At 42.8% G+C, this 17,627-nt stretch overlaps 1 protein-coding gene across 4 annotated transcripts in view; it reads right to left on the bottom strand.

The window, feature by feature from the left end:
• APP (amyloid beta precursor protein) overlaps nt 1-17,627 on the bottom strand; it is a 281,027-nt gene that overhangs the window by 125,933 nt on the left and 137,467 nt on the right. For all 4 annotated transcript variants that reach the window (XM_056109208.1, XM_056109209.1, XM_056109211.1 and 1 more), the window contains exon 6: nt 5,209-5,411. In XM_056109208.1, the coding sequence (XP_055965183.1) occupies nt 5,209-5,411 (203 nt within the window). The remainder of the gene's footprint in view (nt 1-5,208; nt 5,412-17,627) is intronic.

Genomic DNA, 17,627 nt, shown 5'->3' with positions numbered 1-17,627 from the left:
AGAAACCCTATCAAGCAATCTTTTTTCTCCTCGGCAACCATTAATACACATAGAATTGATATCTTCCCCTTTAGTATGGTTGATTCTAACAAAGAAAGGCTGAACGAATTCTGACCAGATTAAAATGGCCTCTATTTTTCTTCCTTCTGCCCAATTCTTTCGAATTTTAATGGGTTACAAAAGTATTGAGGTCTTTCTTTCTTTAATGAAGCACATTAAGGATTTGTATTAGCAGCAATATGTTGGTAATGAAGAAACAATTTTCTTATTAAGTATGGTTGTAAATCACATTTTCTCTGGGGCCCCAAAACATTAACATTGAAAATTAGATTAGAAGCCTCTCTTCAATAACTCTTCTCTCTTCAAGTCACTCTAATTTATATTTTTAGCACAGGAGCTGACTACTTGTAATTAGAGTTTTACAAAGTTAGTGATCAACTGTAGTAATGCTATTATTCTGAATCAGGAAAAAAAAACTGTAACTCCCTCCTATACTAAGGACTGAAGGGAAAGGGCTCTTGATGTAGCTCAGTGGTTCTTTTGTCTTCTAAAACTTCTACTTTATATCTGGGAATATAGCAAACTCTCTGACATGAACAGAGTGCCATACTTCTCCTAGGACTCTATTTCCAAAAAGATTTGTCTCAATGAGAGCATTTGTCCAAAGCTGTAGTAAGTAGGGTAGACTGACTGCCATGCAATATTATTCTATTTCTGGCATTAATGGTACCTCTAAAAGACTATTTGCTTTCAGAATGACATTTTTATAGCCTTTCTTGCCATCAAACTTTGACTTGTTATCTTTTAGTGGGCAGTTTCTTTTTTATAATCTCTAGTCTGGAATGTTTAAAAAAATCTATTTCAATGGTCCTTCTCTTTCTATCAAAAATATGAATACGTATAGTCTGTCTACTATGCTAGACATAAACAAAAACAGAAACGAAGGGTGGAGAGATGGGACAGCAGGCAGGATGCTTGCCTTGCACTTGCTTGAACCAGGTTCAATCCCGGCACCCCATCTGGTCCCCTGAGCACCTCCAGGAATGCTCCCTGAGTACAGAGCCAGGAATAAGCCCTGAATGCCACTGGGTGTGGCCCCTAAACCAACCAACCAACCAACCAAACAACAACATCAAAAAGCCAAAAATCAAACCAAAAAAAGGGGGTGGGGGTGGAAACTGAAACACAAAAAAACTGATTAATTTGGAATATAACAAGATCATATTATTTCAAAAGACTTCTCTTTTGGCCTTGACTCTGAACCTAAATTTGTGTGACATCCTTTCTGTGTACACACAAAATCATGTCCCTTCTTGTCCACCACTCCCCTTAAGAGCAGTTAAAATAAAAAAAAAATCTCTCCATTGTTTCTACCATAAAACATCCACAGCACACAGGAGGTTCTTAGTCAACCGTATATACTTAATTGTCATACTTGGCAGTGTGGCACTGAGAGTCTCCACATTTCAGTTCCGACCTAATTTCTCGTAACTGTCTTATGTATGACATCTGCTCTAGTTTAAACTCGACTAATCCAAAACATGTGACATGTCTGCCCACAGGACCACACTGATTCTTACATTCTCACAGACTCAAATCTACACAAAAACAAAATCCACCAATATATCAGCTACCCACCCCTCCAATTGTACTTCAAATACTTCCTCCACAAGAACTTTCTATGATCAATTTCTAGCTCTTTCTAATTGATTCTGGGTCAGTACTACTATAGCACACACTCTGTGTATTTCTTTAACTTACATTTCATACATTTTAAAACCCAGGCTGGTCAGCTTTCCTGTTTTTTTTTTTTCAATATGCAATTCATGAGCTCCACAAAACAGTTTATACCAAACAGGAGATCCAACAAGTAATCTTGAAATAAGTAAACATTTAATTATTATGCAAATAGCTATCTTGACAGAGATGACAAGAACTTTAGTCCCTCTACAGAATAACAACTGCCATAATTTGCAGTCACATATCTTTTCAGCTTTAAGAAGAAAAGTCTAAAAAAAAATCTTTCTTTGCTAACAAAACAGAAGCTAACAATTTCATTTGGCCAGATCTTGTATAGGGTATAAGGAATCCTAACAAGCAAGAATTCTCAGTGGCTCAAACTAAAAGTGCACTTACTTCAATGTGTGTCTACTTACAATCGTGTATGTACTAAACTGAAGGCAAAATGTTGCTAAGTAGAGCAAGATAAGGTTAATCAACCCATCTCCTCCTCAGTACTCATTTTTAAAAAAGAATATTCAATGCTGTTAGGGTGATTTAATAACTCTAAATGTCTGACACAGAATAATCTCAGTTCTAAAAGTTGAAATTAAATAAATGCAGGATCCCCAAAACACGATGTTGAGTGACAGAAGCCAGATGCAAAGACCAGGTGTGATTCTTCCATATTTTCTGGAGCCATACCTGGAGGAGGTTAGGGGTTACTGCCTGGGGTATGACACAGTCTCGGGGATTAAATTTGTGCCTCTTGCATAAAAATCATGCTCTGCATACACTTAGCTCACTGTATTATCGTTCCAGCCTCTGATCCTGCTTATATTAAATGTATAGAACAAGGATGAATCGTGAATAGGTGTGAATGTTCTTATTTGTATAATGAACACACTCTAAATCAGATTATGGGCACTTGCCTTGCATGCGGTGAACCTGAGTTTGATCCCCAGCATTCCGTTTGGTCCCCTGAGGACCTCAGGAGTAATTTCTGAGTTCAAAGTCAGGAGTAATCCCTGAGCATCGCTGGGTGTAACCCCAAACACCCTCCACCCCCCTTCCAAATCAGATTATGATGATGGCAGAGAAACTTCATGAATTTACACTTTAAAAGACTGCAGGCTGGAGCGATAGCACAGGGATAGGGCATCTGCCCTGCATGTGGCCGGCCTGACCAACTCCGGTTCGATTCCTCTGCCCCTCTCGGAGAGCCCAGCAAACTACCGAGAATATCTCGCCCATACGGCAAAGCCTGGCAAGCTCCCCGTGAAGTATTCGATATACTAAACACAGTAACAACAAGTCTCACAATGGAGATGTTACTGGGCCCGCTGGAGAAAATCAACGAGCAACAGGAGGACAGTGAAGTGCTACTTAAAAGATTGCATGGGAGTGGGTGGGTTGGGGTCGCACCTGGTGGCGCTCAGGGCTTACTCCTAGCTCTGTGCTCAGGGCTCATTTCTGGGCCTGGTGGGAGACCCACAAGCAATGCTGAGGATTGAACCAAAGCTGGCTGCATGCAAAGGAAGTACCTAAACTGCTGTACTATCTCTCTGGCCTCAAGACTGCATTCTAAAAATAGGGGCCACACCTAGTGGAGATCTAGAGCCTGGGACCATTTCCAGTGATGATCAAGTCCAGCAGCTGAGGGTTCAAGTGTTCTGTGCTAGGGCCAGTGATGTGGTGCTGAGTCCTCCAGACCTCCATCATGTGGTACTAAGGTGCCATGAGCTGCCAGGGATTGAACAGAGGGTCTCACACATGACAGGCACTTTCCTCCTGACTCTCCCCCATCACCAGCATGAACTATCTCTCGGCTCCCAGGTAAGTGAATACCATGACATGTTAAGTTATACTCAACAGAGCTCTACAGAAATGCAATCAAGTGAAGAAGAAACTACTGTGATAACTTGGCAACTCACGAAAGAGCTAAAAATCATTCTAAGTAAAAAGTGAGTGAATAAGTGAACATGTTGTAACATCTGTGGATAGGTTTCAAATGCATTCGCAGCACTATGAGACTCCTAACTGCATATCGTCAATTTAATTCTAGGGTCATTTTTAACTGTACATAACCCTTTGAGAGTTTGTTCCGAGGTACAGTAACAACAAATCTCACAGTAGAGATATTACTGGCGCCCACCAAGCAAATTAACAAACAACGGGAGGACAGTGCTACAGTGCTACATAATCCTTTAAAAATTTCAGCTCCTTCAGTGGGGAAACTAATGGTTCAGGAATATGTTGATAGTCAGGGAACCGTTCATCACTGTCCTCCATTGATTTCACATGTTTCCTTGCTTACCAAGATTCTGGTGGTGGGGAATGTGCACTGGTGGAGGGATGTATGTTTGATCATTATATGAAAGTAATTTAAACATGAAATCTTGTAACTGTATCTCATGGTGATTCAATAAAATAAAATTAAAAAAAAATTCAACTCCTTGGCAAAAGATTTAAGGTGTTTGTCTTGCACACACCACCAGGTGTGATTTCTGAGCTCAAAGACAGGATATTCTCCACCCTCAATCCCTCCCGCAACCCAAAAGAATCTCAACAAGTAACTAGTTGCTATAATGACATTTGATTATGTAATATAAACTGAAAGCTTCCTTTGATTTCATAGAAGTAAAAAAAGGGGGTCTTTTAATTATTTAGTTCACAGCATTCTCAAAGGAACTTTAATTCAACAGAAAATGATGATTGAGATATTAAGGTTCTTTCTACCCTCCCACAAAGTAATGCATAAAATGTGAAGACAATCAAATTACCTTAGTTAAATTTCCCAGCAAAATTAAATATACTTAGCAAATCTTTTTTAATGAAACCTAATGGCAACTACTCAATTGAGATTTATGGAAAACTTTTTTTTTTGTAAGGCAAGCATTCTGCACAAAACTGCATGAGATGCAGGCCTTGCCTTCAAGAAGCTAATCGTTTAGGTCTGTTTCCCAAAGGGGGCAATACTGTGTCCTGAGCGGATGCTGGTATGACCCAGCAGGGTGGTGTTGCCTGAGGTGCAGATGTGGGGGTGGTGGATATGTGGGGTACTGTTTGTTCACTTAATGAAGATAGATTTCTTGGGGAGAAGGGGCACTAGAAAAAGAGCTATTGAGTAGATAACAGTGGGCAGGTGGTGAATAAGACAACAGACACTAAAGCAGACACCCTCTGCCAAGGAACTTCAGTTCCAGGGAGCACAGTTACTTAGGTATGTCCAGTGTGACAATGTCTGGTTAGATGAAACTTTGCAGACCAAGGCCAGTACTCAGTCAGGGTTTTGCTTCCTTGCAGTGAATCGCAGGACTGCTTTCAAAGATCCCCCAACGTTCCGTAAGCATAAGAAGACTTACGATTTGGAATTTGGGGGTTTTAAATGGGGAAGGCAAGGGTGGTAGGACGGAGAGAAATTCAAACTCAAGGATGCTGCCTGGCTCTTGCAAAGGGAAAAGGGAACCCCCGCCAATGGTAGGTTACCTCGGACCACCTCTTCCACAGACTCTGTGGTGGTGGTGGTGGTGGTGGCGATGCTGGTGGTTCTTTCGGTGGCCTCTTCGTAGGGTTCCTCAGCTTCTTCCTCCACCTCATCCCCTTCCTCATCATCCTCATCATCTTCGGCTTCTTCTTCCTCAACATCAGCCACTTCTTCTTCCTCGGCTACTTCCACTACTTTGTCATCGCTGGAGCAGGAAACATAAAAACACAGTAAGAGACATTTTAAACCAATTCCACGACAGGAAAAAAAACACCCCCAAAAACAGACAAGATTTTTGGCTAATCAGAGGGTGAATGTGCCCTCCGAGGGAGGGAAACACATACACACACACACAAACATGCATGCACACACACACAGACACACACATATATTCACACATGCACACAGATGTGCATGTGTGTGTATACTCACATGCACGCGCGTGCGCGCGCGTGCACACACACACACACACACACACACAGAAGCATGAATCCAGCAGGTTAGAGCCCGAATCCCAATTCAACTGGGGCTGTGTCTGTCCGTCTTAGTTTACACATTTGCAAATGCAGAATGTCTGGGTTTCCAATTATCTGACATCCAGGAAAATGCAACATGATGAACACCACAGTGTGAGCAGCTGCCAGGATGAGGGATGAACAGAGCACCAAGGGCATTTGGAATAGAGCTCGGGGCAGGAGAGATAGCACCAAGAGTAGACTACGTGTGGCTGACAGGTTCAATCCGTGGCTCCCTGTAGGGTCTCCCAAGCCCCTCTAGGAGTGATCCCTTGAGTGCAGCTGGGGCTGGCCAAAAATCAAATCACAAATCACACAATCACAAATCATCCTGTTATTCGTCGATTGCCTCGAGCAGGCCCCAGTAAAGTCTCCTTCATCCTAGCCCTGAGATTATATTCAAGGCTCTTTAGGAGAATGAGACCCATCATTGTTACTGGTATTTGGCATATTGGGTACGCCACGGGGAGTTTGCCAGACTCTGCCGTGTGGGCAGGCTACATTCGGTAACCTGACAGTTTGTCCAAAGTAGGAATGAGATAATAAGATTTCATAATAAAATGTTTCCGGGAACTGGTTTTCCTAGTCTCTGAGTCTTGGCTGTTGATGGGATTACACAGCGCCAGGGGGCCAGTTGGTGGGTGTGACCCCCGCCTACTGGAATCTGGAGGATCTGGGTGGAGGATGCTCGGCCCAAATCCGAGTAGGCTTGGAGATCTCGGCCCCGGAACCCATCTCCTGCCCCTGCGCCTGACTGTCTTCGCTCACTGGGACCCTTTGGAGGGGAGCGGGTTGAGCTTTCCTCCCCGCCCCGACCAGGGCTCTGGCAGCCAAAGACCTCCAGGACCAGCCACCACCATGCTGAGACCACTCTCCGCACACATGAAGGTACTGGCAGAGGGACAAAGTCACGCGGGTTCCGGGGCCGAGATCTCCAAGCCTACTCGGATTTGGGCCGAGCATCCTCCAAAAATCAAATATTTATAAAAATTTATATCCCCACCACCTTGCCCCCTTACTTGAAAAAGCAATTAATTCTGTTTAATATGAACAGTATCACAATAATACACTGCTATAAATATACTACATTATACATTTGCTCAAATCTGCAGAACTGTGTAGCAGAAAAGGAGACCAATGTAGTCTACTGTAGACAATAAGATTTAATGCTAATTTGCTAATATTGGAACAAACTATGATATATAATTTCAAATGATAATAATGGGGTTAGCAGAGGGGTGCACAGAGAGAATTTGTAGGTAAATCTATACTTCCTGCTGAAAATTTTTTCTGGGTTCACATCTAGAGATGCACAGGCTCACTCCTCGCTCTTTACTCAAGCATTAATCCTGGCAGTGCTCAGGGGACCATATGGAATGTCAGGGATCAAACCCGGGTCTCCTTCATACAAATGCTCTACCCACAGTACTAACATTCTAGCCCCCTGCTCAATTTTTTTCCATAATACTAAAACTGGCATAAAAATAGAATTTTACTTTTAAAGGAGGACTGGGAAAGAGACACTCAAAAAATGAATTTATTGTTTTACAGAGATTACTTCTTTTAAGGCACTGGGGAATACTACACAGCACCTACCCCGAAGAGATATTGGTTGTGATACTGCTACTGAAAGCTTAATGGATTGATACCTGTGAGGACCACCGACATGGCTTAATTAAGACAAATTGCAACATGGAGTCAACATGTTAAGCTGGAAGTGAAGAGGGAAGAAGAGATCCACTGAAGTGACTGGAATATCCAGCAGCCAGGGAAGTCCATTGTGTTCCCCTGTCTTTGCTAATTGTAAAACCCAAACACTGAAATGGCCCTCACATTTCTGCAAGTATCAGAACCATCTGGAAGGTGTATGAAAACGCTGATCACCAGGCATCCCACTGGAACCACAGTTTCTTCTGAATCAGAGGACTGAGATGAAGCCCGAGACCCTGCACTCTAAGAAGTTACCAGGTGATGCCGCTACTGGTGGCTGGGAGGCAGTAACATCAGGAACCAGAACAAAAATCCAACAACACTGAAGCCATGGGATCTAAGTTGCAACCACTGAGCTTTTAAATATGCCTGTCAAGGTGGCAGGTGGGGGTGGGGCGGCAATGGAGTATGGGGAACACTGGAGGGGGGAAGCTGACACTGGTCGCGGGATTGGTGTTGAAGTATTACATGCTTAAAACTCCACTATCCACAACTTTGCAAGTCACGGTTCTTTAATAAATAAATTATGATAATTTATTGTGGAAACCATGCAGCGGGCAATGCAGATATTGTCAAGAGTATCTGATAATCAGTGAAGACAGGAATATGAGTGTTAAACAGTCTATCACATGCATCTGGCCAGATCAGAGAAATATGTTTGTTCTCTGATCAGATCATGAAACCGTTCTAAGAAAAAAGATGTCGAGGTAGACAGAATATAGAGGGGAATCTGACCGACAGGGAGAAGAGTATTACTGACGGAAGTGACAGGACAATGAAAGGCTGAGAACCTGGGGAGTCCTGTCAGCCACAAGCTGGATGTGAGCTGGGCATTGGAAAGGAAATCTGACTTCAAGCAGGTCAGAGAAAGAGAACAGCAGAGTTCCGTGGACTGGGAAGGCAGATAGGGAACTGGCCAAAGGTTCAAAACCTGAAAGTCGGCCCCACAGATACAAGTTAATTATGCTGAGAAAATATATAAAGCAGAATACATGTGAATACGTAAGTAAATGTGAATACGTAAACAGATGAATCAAACTGAAGGAATTCCCTGATTAACTCAAGTGAAGGAACTTTGATAAACGCTCTAGACAAATGTATGTGACTCCTGGTGAACATATATATATATTATATTTTTATATTTTTTATTGAATATATGAACATATATTTTTTATTGAATCACCGTGAGATAGCTTTCATGTTTGGGTTACAGTCACACAATGATCAAACACCCATCCCTCCACCAGTGCACACTCCCCACCACCAATATCACCGGTATAACCCCCCCTCCTTTCCCATCCTTCCCCTGGCTCCATGGCAGACAATATTCCCCATACTCTCTCTCCACTTTTGGCCATTATTTTGCAATACAGACCCTGAGAGGTTATCATGTTTGGTCCTTTATCTCCTTTCAGCACACATCTCCCATACAGACCGATTCCTCCAGCCATCATTTTCTTAGTGATCTCTTCTCTATTCCAGCTGCCTTCTCCCTTTTGCTCATGTGGCAGGATTCCAGCTATGGAGCAATCTTCCTATCCCGTGTACCTACTATCCTTCGGAGTCAGCCTCGTGCTATGTTGTTTTATACTCCACAAATGAGTGCAGTCCTTCTGTGTCTGTCCCTTTCTGACTCATTTCACTTAGCATGATACTCTCCATGTCCTGTGAACTTTCAATTCGGTCTCATGCAAGAATGATAACGAACACATCCAAGGATGTTGATCAATATGGCAAAAGAAAATACAGAGGAACACTGAATAGCAGAGCATTAATGATAATAAGAATCCTTGTGTTAATAAGTGTTAGTGCACAGAAGACTCTAACCAATTAAAATCAGGAAAAAGAGAAAATACATATAATGATAATTACTTGACACTAACTCTCACCTCTGCTGACATAAATGAAGTGAAATTATTGTTCTTCTGATGCCTGCACAAAATCTACCACTTGTGGCAACATTTCAAAAGAAAACCCTCAAGTTCACAGCTGCTCAGCTGCTCCATATTTCCCCCCCTGAATTCTACCTCTCCATTTCTTTTCCAGCAATATTGAGGTTGGCAAGCTACCGAGAGAATCTAACCCGCACGGCAAAGCCTGGCAAGCTACCCGTGACATATTCTATATGCCAAACACAGTAACAAGTCTCACAATGTTACTGGTCCCGCTCGAGCAAATCGATGAACAATGGGAGGACAGTGACAGTGACATATTGAGGTTGTCATTGGCCAATTTATAGTGCTAAGTTCCCTTCTGTGTTCCATCAACTCATAGGTACTGGTGCTATTTAGTTCTCTATTTAAGGGGAAAATTCAGGAAAAGGGTGAAAAATCCAATCAAACCAGTTTTCTCTTTTCATCACAGTGTGTGTGTGTGTGTGTGTGTGTGTGTGTGTGTGTGTGCTGTCTTGTGGCGTAAATGGAGTGATAAGGTCCATGCATGTGTGCCAGAGCTAAGAGTACTGTGAATCCAGGTGGGAAAGTAAAATTATACCCCCCGAGATCTCTTCCCCTGCTCCCCATAGCCTTCCTCCATTTCCTTTATAATACCTTTAGCATTGCACTGAAAGTTCCAAAGAGAAAGAATATTCGTGATCAAGAGAGCCATGTTTAAAGTGATCTGCATTCTGGTATGTGTCTAGCTATGAAAAAGAATAAAATATATGCCCATCATCCATCATAGCATCTGCTTGAGCAATTTACTGGTATAATAGCAAGGAAGAGGGAGACATAATAGTTCAACTGGCCGAGGAATTAAATTACGTGGTCTCAGCGATCTCAGGTCCAGTTCTTATTACTATGGCTTTGATTTCTGGAATTCAATTCAGATGTCCATAAATTCAATTACCTATTTGAACACTGTTAGTGGTGCACAGTTATGTTTTAATGAAGACAGATCTTTGTCAAACATGCCAACTTCCCATCACAGTTTTCCCATCTACCAGGAAACATGGAAAATGGGAAGAAATTACTCTTCTAACTACTCTTTAAAATGCTTGGTAACTTCTGAGATTTGACTAAGATGAGTTGGTTTTAGAAAGCTGCTTGAATTCAAGGAATGCAGTGGAGACCATTTTATGGAACCATAAAGCTTAATTCACTGCCAAACAATCAAACAACAATTTGACAATAATCCTAGTGGTAATAGGGCAGAGGGGCTGGAGCGATAGCACAGCAGTAGGGCGTTTGCCTTGCACAGGGCCGACCCAGGTTGGATTCCTCTGTCCCTCTCCAAGAGCCTGGCAAGCTACCAAGAGTATCCCACCTGCAAGGCAGAGCCTGGTAAGCTCCCCGAAGTGATTTTAAAATGCCAAAAACAGTAACAACAAGTCTCGCCAGACATTACTGGTGCCCGCTAGAGCAAATCAATGAACAACGGGAGGACAGTGCTACAGTGCTACAATAGGGCAGAATATTCATCCTATACCCACCTGTTCTTCTCAAACATCTATGTGATGTTTTACTGGTTTTTTTTTTTTTTTACATCCCAGTGATTCAAAGCACTTGGAAAGAATGAGGGAGAGATCTGGAAATGTTGCTCACCTCAGGAGGATCTGAATTTAATAAGGTCAGGAGGTCAAAGAGACACTATTATGAGAAAATAAATCACCGATGATAGAATTTTATGTGTCAGCATCCAAGGCCTCACTTTGGGGGAAGGATATCCTCAAGGTGACTTTGCTTGTATTTCCGCATGCAGGCTGACCCTGGCAGTGTTCCACGCTGGGGATGGGGAAAGATTTCAATTTCACATGCCGGTTGTAATTCCTTCTGGTGGAAGACATGCAAAGCAATTTGCCATTTGTATTCTCAAAAAAGAGCTACACTAATTCTTTTCTGGTCTCTGTTGAGACTGGCATTCCTCCACCTCCTCCTTTTGAAGGGCTAAGGCAAGAAAATGATGGCAAGGAAGCTCTGACTCCCATAGTTACATGAACTGGACCACTGCAAGACCTGAACGATCACAGTGAAGACAGAGAAAGAGAGATGGAAAACATACTCCATCGCTTCCAAAACGGCCATGGAGGAACCAGAGGGGTCAGTCCCAGCAGGAAGACGCTCTGACTGGTCTCTGTGGATCGAAAGAGGGGAGGAAGGATTGCTGCACTGTCTGAGGTTGCAGAGGAAAGAACGCCAAGGTTTTCAAAGGTGAACTGTCAGTTCTTTCCTCTCCAGTCTGTTCCAAAGGGCTCGATTTGCTCGATTTGCTCGAGCGGGCCCAGTAACGTCTCCATTGGAGACTTTGTTGTTACTGTGTCTGGCATATCAAATACTCTCGGTAGCTTGCCGGGCAGCCCTGATTTTACCTGGGAGGGAGAGCCTCTGGCTAGGAGCTGGTCCCAGAGGAGAAATGGCATCTGAAATTACTGCTGCTGATTTAGGAAAAGTCATCTGTTGCCAGAAAAGTGTGAAAAAACAAAAAGCCATTAAAGAGAAGGAACGCTTATTCCTGGTGGTCCAAGACAAGAATTTCCAGAGGGGTAGAGCTAAGTAAGAAAAAAGTCAGGCTTTCTTCTGCCTCAAGGCACTATTAAAAGCCAAAACCTGGAAATGCTGCATATCTGATTGTACTTCTAATTAGTATGAGAAGGGGGTCCTCTACACCAAGAGAACTCGGATGAGCTGATATACTTTGGCAAGGTCAAGGTTGGTGATCAGGTGGGAATGAGAGGGAGGACCGAAACCATGGGAGAGGCCTGGAAAGGCTTTATTTTTGGGGGGAGTCTTACGTGTTGCCTATCCTATCCTGCTAAGTGACCTGTGCACTAGCTGCACTTCAAATTATTAGGACTATAGTGTAGTACAAAGCTCTAGACAGAAGAGGCCCCAGCTAAAAGATTCTCTCTCTCTTCTATTAAACACTCACAGACTGCACTAGAACAAAAGCTGTCATCTTTTGCTCCCTAGATTTTCTGTTATCAGCAAATACATACAGGAAGTTCACAAACTTCCAAACCAACCCCAAGGTCTAGGTTAAGGACTCCCATTTTAAGATGATAAGGACAAAAATTAAGATAACCAGAATCCTATGAGTCAGGCCTCCAAGGTGAGCTGGCTCTTTCAAAGCTCAATCTGAAATCGGATAGCAGCATCCTCTGTTAATTCTGGGCAAGAGAATCTACAGGAATCACAGTCTGCATTACAATCTTTCTCATTGCCTAGTAAAGTCAGATGGAGGAGTGGTGCTGGCTACCAGCGCATGAGCTGATCCAGGCAAGGCACGTGAGAAAACGAGGCAGGGAGAGCCATCTAAGGCACAGTCAGAAGAAACTAGTTGGACTGGAGCGATAGCACAGCGGGTTGGGCGTTTGTCTTGCACACAGCCGACCCAGGTTCAATTCCCAGCATCCCATATGATCCCCTCAGTACTACCGGGAGTAATTCCAAAGTGACTGAGCCAAGAAAAGTCATCTGTTGCATTATACCTGTGCATCACCGGGTATGACCCAAAAAGAAAAAAAAAAAGGAAGAAATTAGCACCTAAGCTGGACTAAAGCACACTTCCACACGTGTTGTAACTATGCATTACACTAGCTTGCCGAGATTAAGTTCTACCGCTTTTTTCCTTTAGCGGAGAGATAGCTAAGCCTTTGAGCTGAAAAAGACAAAGACCCATAAAAAGCAAAGAAAAAACCGGACATGCATTAAGCCACTTAACGAACAATTATGTCCATTTCTATGCAAGAAGCTGCCTGCTACAGTCAAGGCTTACTTTTCTTTCACGAAGGGCAGGTGCCATTCTAGATGCTAGGGGAGAAACTGAGTAACAAAGCTTCGAATTTCTTAAAATGATTTCTATTAGAGCGAGAGGCACAATATGAAAACAAGTAAGAATTAAAAAATGATTCAAATGCACTATATAAAGGGTGGAGGCTCAAAGTACTCAAAGGATACCTGAGCAAGGCATGGGGCAGAGGCTGGCAGAAAAGCAGTCTCTGATTAGTTCTTGCACATCCTGGGTGCACAGAATAATTTTTGCATTTGAAAAGACTCTAACCCCGATTCCCCCCCCCCCGCCACACACACACACACACACACACACACAACACACATATACATAAGATACATAGTTGAAATGCGCCTGTAAAGCCTTTTGTTATCTAATCCTCCTTTGGAGAAATTTGCTGACCTTGGCAGGGGGTGGAAAAAAAGATATGGGAAGAGTATCCATCAGCCATATCTTAAGACACAATGAAAGTAAGCGGCATCTAGGACGTTCATGTTCTAAAATTCTTGGGGTGGAACAAAAGACCCAAGGAGGCAGGGGATTTTGCGCCAAGAAGGTGCTGTAGTTGAACAGATGAATTCTTTTTTTTTTCGGGGGGGGGGGGCGGGTGCGCTTTTTTGGTCACAGCTAGAGTGCTCTGAGGTTACTCCTGGCTCTGCACTCAGGAATTACTTCCTGGTGTTCAGGGGATCATATGGGATGCCCAGGATAGAACCCCGGTTGGTTGTGTGCAAGGCAAATGCCCTGCTATACTATCACTACAGCCCCCCCCCTAAATATATGAATTCTGAGGGGAGGCTACATGCATGTACCTCCTGGCTCTGAGACATGCATAGGCTCTTTGACCTTTCTGTGTCTCCTTATTTCAATCTGAAACAATGCAAACTTAAACAGAATTCTTTCCTGAGGAGCAAAGGGCTACTTATTTGTAATGTATGTAGGAGGCCCTGAACCACATAGAACAATTTAAGAGAGATGAATACAGTGACAACTCACACACACTGCCAGGAATCAGTTGGTAGAGTGGAAGAAAAGAAAAGAAAAGAAAAGAAAAAAGAAAAGGAATAAAAGAAGAGAAAAGAAAAGAGGCGCATACGCTGCCCAAGCCCTTGTGCTTCTTATACCCTGTGGCCGAGTACATTTGGTACCCTAGCACATATGTCGCCCGCATCTCCCCTCTTGAGATGTGTACTTTCATGCTTTCATATCTAATGCTGGGGTGTGTGTAGGGGCTGTCACTGCCTTTGGAGAAAGCTCACATTTTTTCTTGTGTATTACTCTCTCTCACTTTCTCTTCCTCCTTCCCCTTCCTAAAAAACCTCGAAATAAAATCTGTTTTTACTGGAAAAAAGGGAAGAAAAGAAAAAGGAGAGGGAAGGGAAGGAGAGGGAAGGGAAGGGAAGGGAAGGGAAGGGAAGGGAAGGGAAGGGGAGGGGAGGGGAGGGGAGGGGAGGGGAGGGGAGGGGAGGGGAGGGAAGGGAAGGGAAGGGAAGGGAAGGGAAGGGAGAGGAGCTAAGGAGGGGAAGGAGGGGAGAGGAGGGGAATGGAGGGGGGGGAAGGAAGGGGAGGGGAGATAGCACAGGGGTGAAAATGATTGTCTTGCATGCAGTGGACCTTGGTTTGATCGCTGGAACCACATATGGTCTTCTGAGCACCACATCCAGGAATCACTTCAGAGTACAGAGCCAGGGAAGGTCCTGAGAACAACCAGGTGTGTTATACTCTCTGATTATTCCCGCCCAGAAAAGGTGAGGTGAAATGTCATGACTCAGTACCACTGATGGAATGAATGAATGCATGAATGATATGACTTAGTCATCCAGAACACTCATAACTGATGCATTCTGTGGTGATGCAAACATAGTTGAATGTTCTTTTTCATTATAAAATATAAAAGTCAGATGTTAGGCATTAGAAGGAAAGTCCTTAAGAGAATATAATATTCAAACTCTTTAAAAACAAAACCCCGATGGTACAAATTTCATTTTCAAAATTCTAGAACTTGGAAATTATACATGGCATAATGATATTTATAAAGATGACAGAAGTTAGTATTATATTCATATGCATACTGGCTCCAAAGATTCTTGCCAATTTCAAGAATTAAAAAAAGTGTATCTATTTAAACGAACATAGGCAGAAAAGAAAATTTAAAGATGATCGTAAATACCTTAGCTTGGTATGAAAACCTAAGTTGGTTTCTACTTCTGTTCTTAGTGGTTTTTAAAAACGCTATCCTACCCTCCTGAATTTAATGAATGTCTAAAACAAAAACAAAACACACAATGGAGATGAGAAGCATTCAAGCAAGGTTTGGTATAAATTATCAGCATCTACAACTTTTGAAAAACAATTTTCTTCCTGGCTAATATCTTCGTATGTGTTAAGAATAAGAAAATATTCCAGCAACAGAGAATCTCCCAGGGATGTAAAACAAGTCAAATAGGCAGTATGATGTGGGAGTATCACATATAAAAGGCTAATTTGAATATTCAGCTCTAGGATAACACAATATTGAACCTCATCTTCAAGAATCTGCATGAAAAAACAAGCAGAAAAGGATATTTCTTGGCATCAGGTAAAATGTAATGAAATTAAAATTTGGTATCTGGTGATAATAAAAAATATTGCTGCTAATTTTGTAAATGAGATAATGACATTTGGACACTGGAGAAAAGTGATCTTAGATTTTAGAGACATAAACGTGAAGTATTGAGTATACTTGAACTTTATATCATTAACAAAAACTGTGTTAAAAGGAGGTACAAATGATAATCTGTTAAGACTCAGGAAATAGTAAATTTGGAATACAATTATAGTAAAAGGCAAAACTGCTTTTAAAACGACTATCTTGGAGACAAGAAGAACCATCTATAACCAGCAGCAGGTTCTTTTCCTGACAGCTTTATGAAACAATTAGGATGAAGGAGAAGCACTTAAGGTGATTAAAAAATGTTTCAAAAATTATAGTTAATCAGCTACCTCACTGGAAAACTTACAAGGAGCAAATTCCTCATGCTCAAATTGGGGCACTGCTAAGTGCAGATGATTTATATATTTTTGAGTCAAGAGTTAGAAATGCTTTTGAGCAAATATTTGAATCTCTGCCAGGTTCCAGAGCCTATGCCAGACACCCAGGAAATCCCAGAAATTTCCATATTGTCTTGTTATTATTGGCTCTGGGCAGTGGGGAGTCAAAACAGGGACCAGAGACAGTGTATAAGGCTCTGCCTTGGGAGCAGTTAAGACAAGTTCAATCCCCAGTGCCACACAATTCTGTAGCGCCCACTAGGAATGATCCCTGAGCACAGAATCAGGACTATACCCCAAGCATTGCTGGCTGTGACCCCAAAACTAAAGGGAAGAAATAAAGGAGGAGGGAAGGAGGGAGGGATGGAGGGACGGAGGAAGGAAGGAAGAAGGGGAAGAGAAAGGGAGAAAGAAAGAAAGAAAGGAAGGAAGGAAGAAAGAGAAAGAAAGAAAGGAAGGAAGGAAGGAAGGAAGGAAGCAAGGAAGGAAGGAAGAGAAAGAGAAACGTTCCACTGGCACCTTTCAGAAAACATCTGTCGTGGAGACAACGAAAGCAGGACAAGGTATATTGGAAAAAGGGTACTGAGGAGCTAATAATTTTTAAAATAGTAGCAAGAGAAGATGCCCTGGAAAAAAGTTAGGTCAGCAAAACCTGTGTGACTGTCATCACGGTCATGGTCCTCCCGATGTTCATCAATTTGCTCAAGTGAGCCCAGGAACATCTCCATTGTGAGACTTGTTGTTACTGTGTTTGGCATATTGACTATGTCACAGGTAGCTTGCCAGGCTTTGCCGTGCGGGTGAGATACTCTTGGTAGCTTGCCAGGCTCTCTGAGAGGGGCGGAGGAATCGAACCCGGCTCGGCTGGCTGCGCACAAGGCAAATGCCCTATTGCTGTGCTATCGCTCCAGCCCATGTGACTGTCATATGTCCCCACTATATATATATATATATATATGTGTGTGTGTGTGTGTGTGTGTGTGTGTGTGTGTGTGTGTGTGTGTATAGACACACATGGGGACAGTTAGAAAGTGCTGATGGCCCAAGTACAGTCCTTGAGGTCATACCTCTTTGGCCCAGATTCTCAGGTGGGGCACCAGATCTAGAGAGAAAGATTTGTACTCTTCCTCTGGAGTATAAAGTACCATTCACTCCCCAAGCCACCCACTTTGTCCCAAGGGCTGGAAATAAGCACAGCAGCCACTCTTTGTCTGAGGGCAAGGCATTCCGAGGACCACCTCACCAGATGTCTGAAACCATGGATAGTACCAAACCCTTTCATGTATGTTTGCAGGCTTGTTGCAGTGCTGGGATTTGAACCAGGGCCTCACACATGGCTAGGCCTGTGTGTGCTCTGCTACCGAGCCACACACTGACCTTGCCTGGTTTTCACCTGTGATAAAACTGACAACAGGATAAAGACCCCGACAACAATGGTA

The sequence above is a fragment of the Sorex fumeus genome, unplaced genomic scaffold (assembly GCF_029834395.1).
Source record: "Sorex fumeus unplaced genomic scaffold, SorFum_2.1 ptg000265l, whole genome shotgun sequence".
Classification (NCBI taxonomy): domain Eukaryota; kingdom Metazoa; phylum Chordata; class Mammalia; order Eulipotyphla; family Soricidae; genus Sorex; species Sorex fumeus.
Note: the sequence above shows the minus strand (reverse complement) of the source record. Positions and strands in the feature narration are given on the sequence as shown.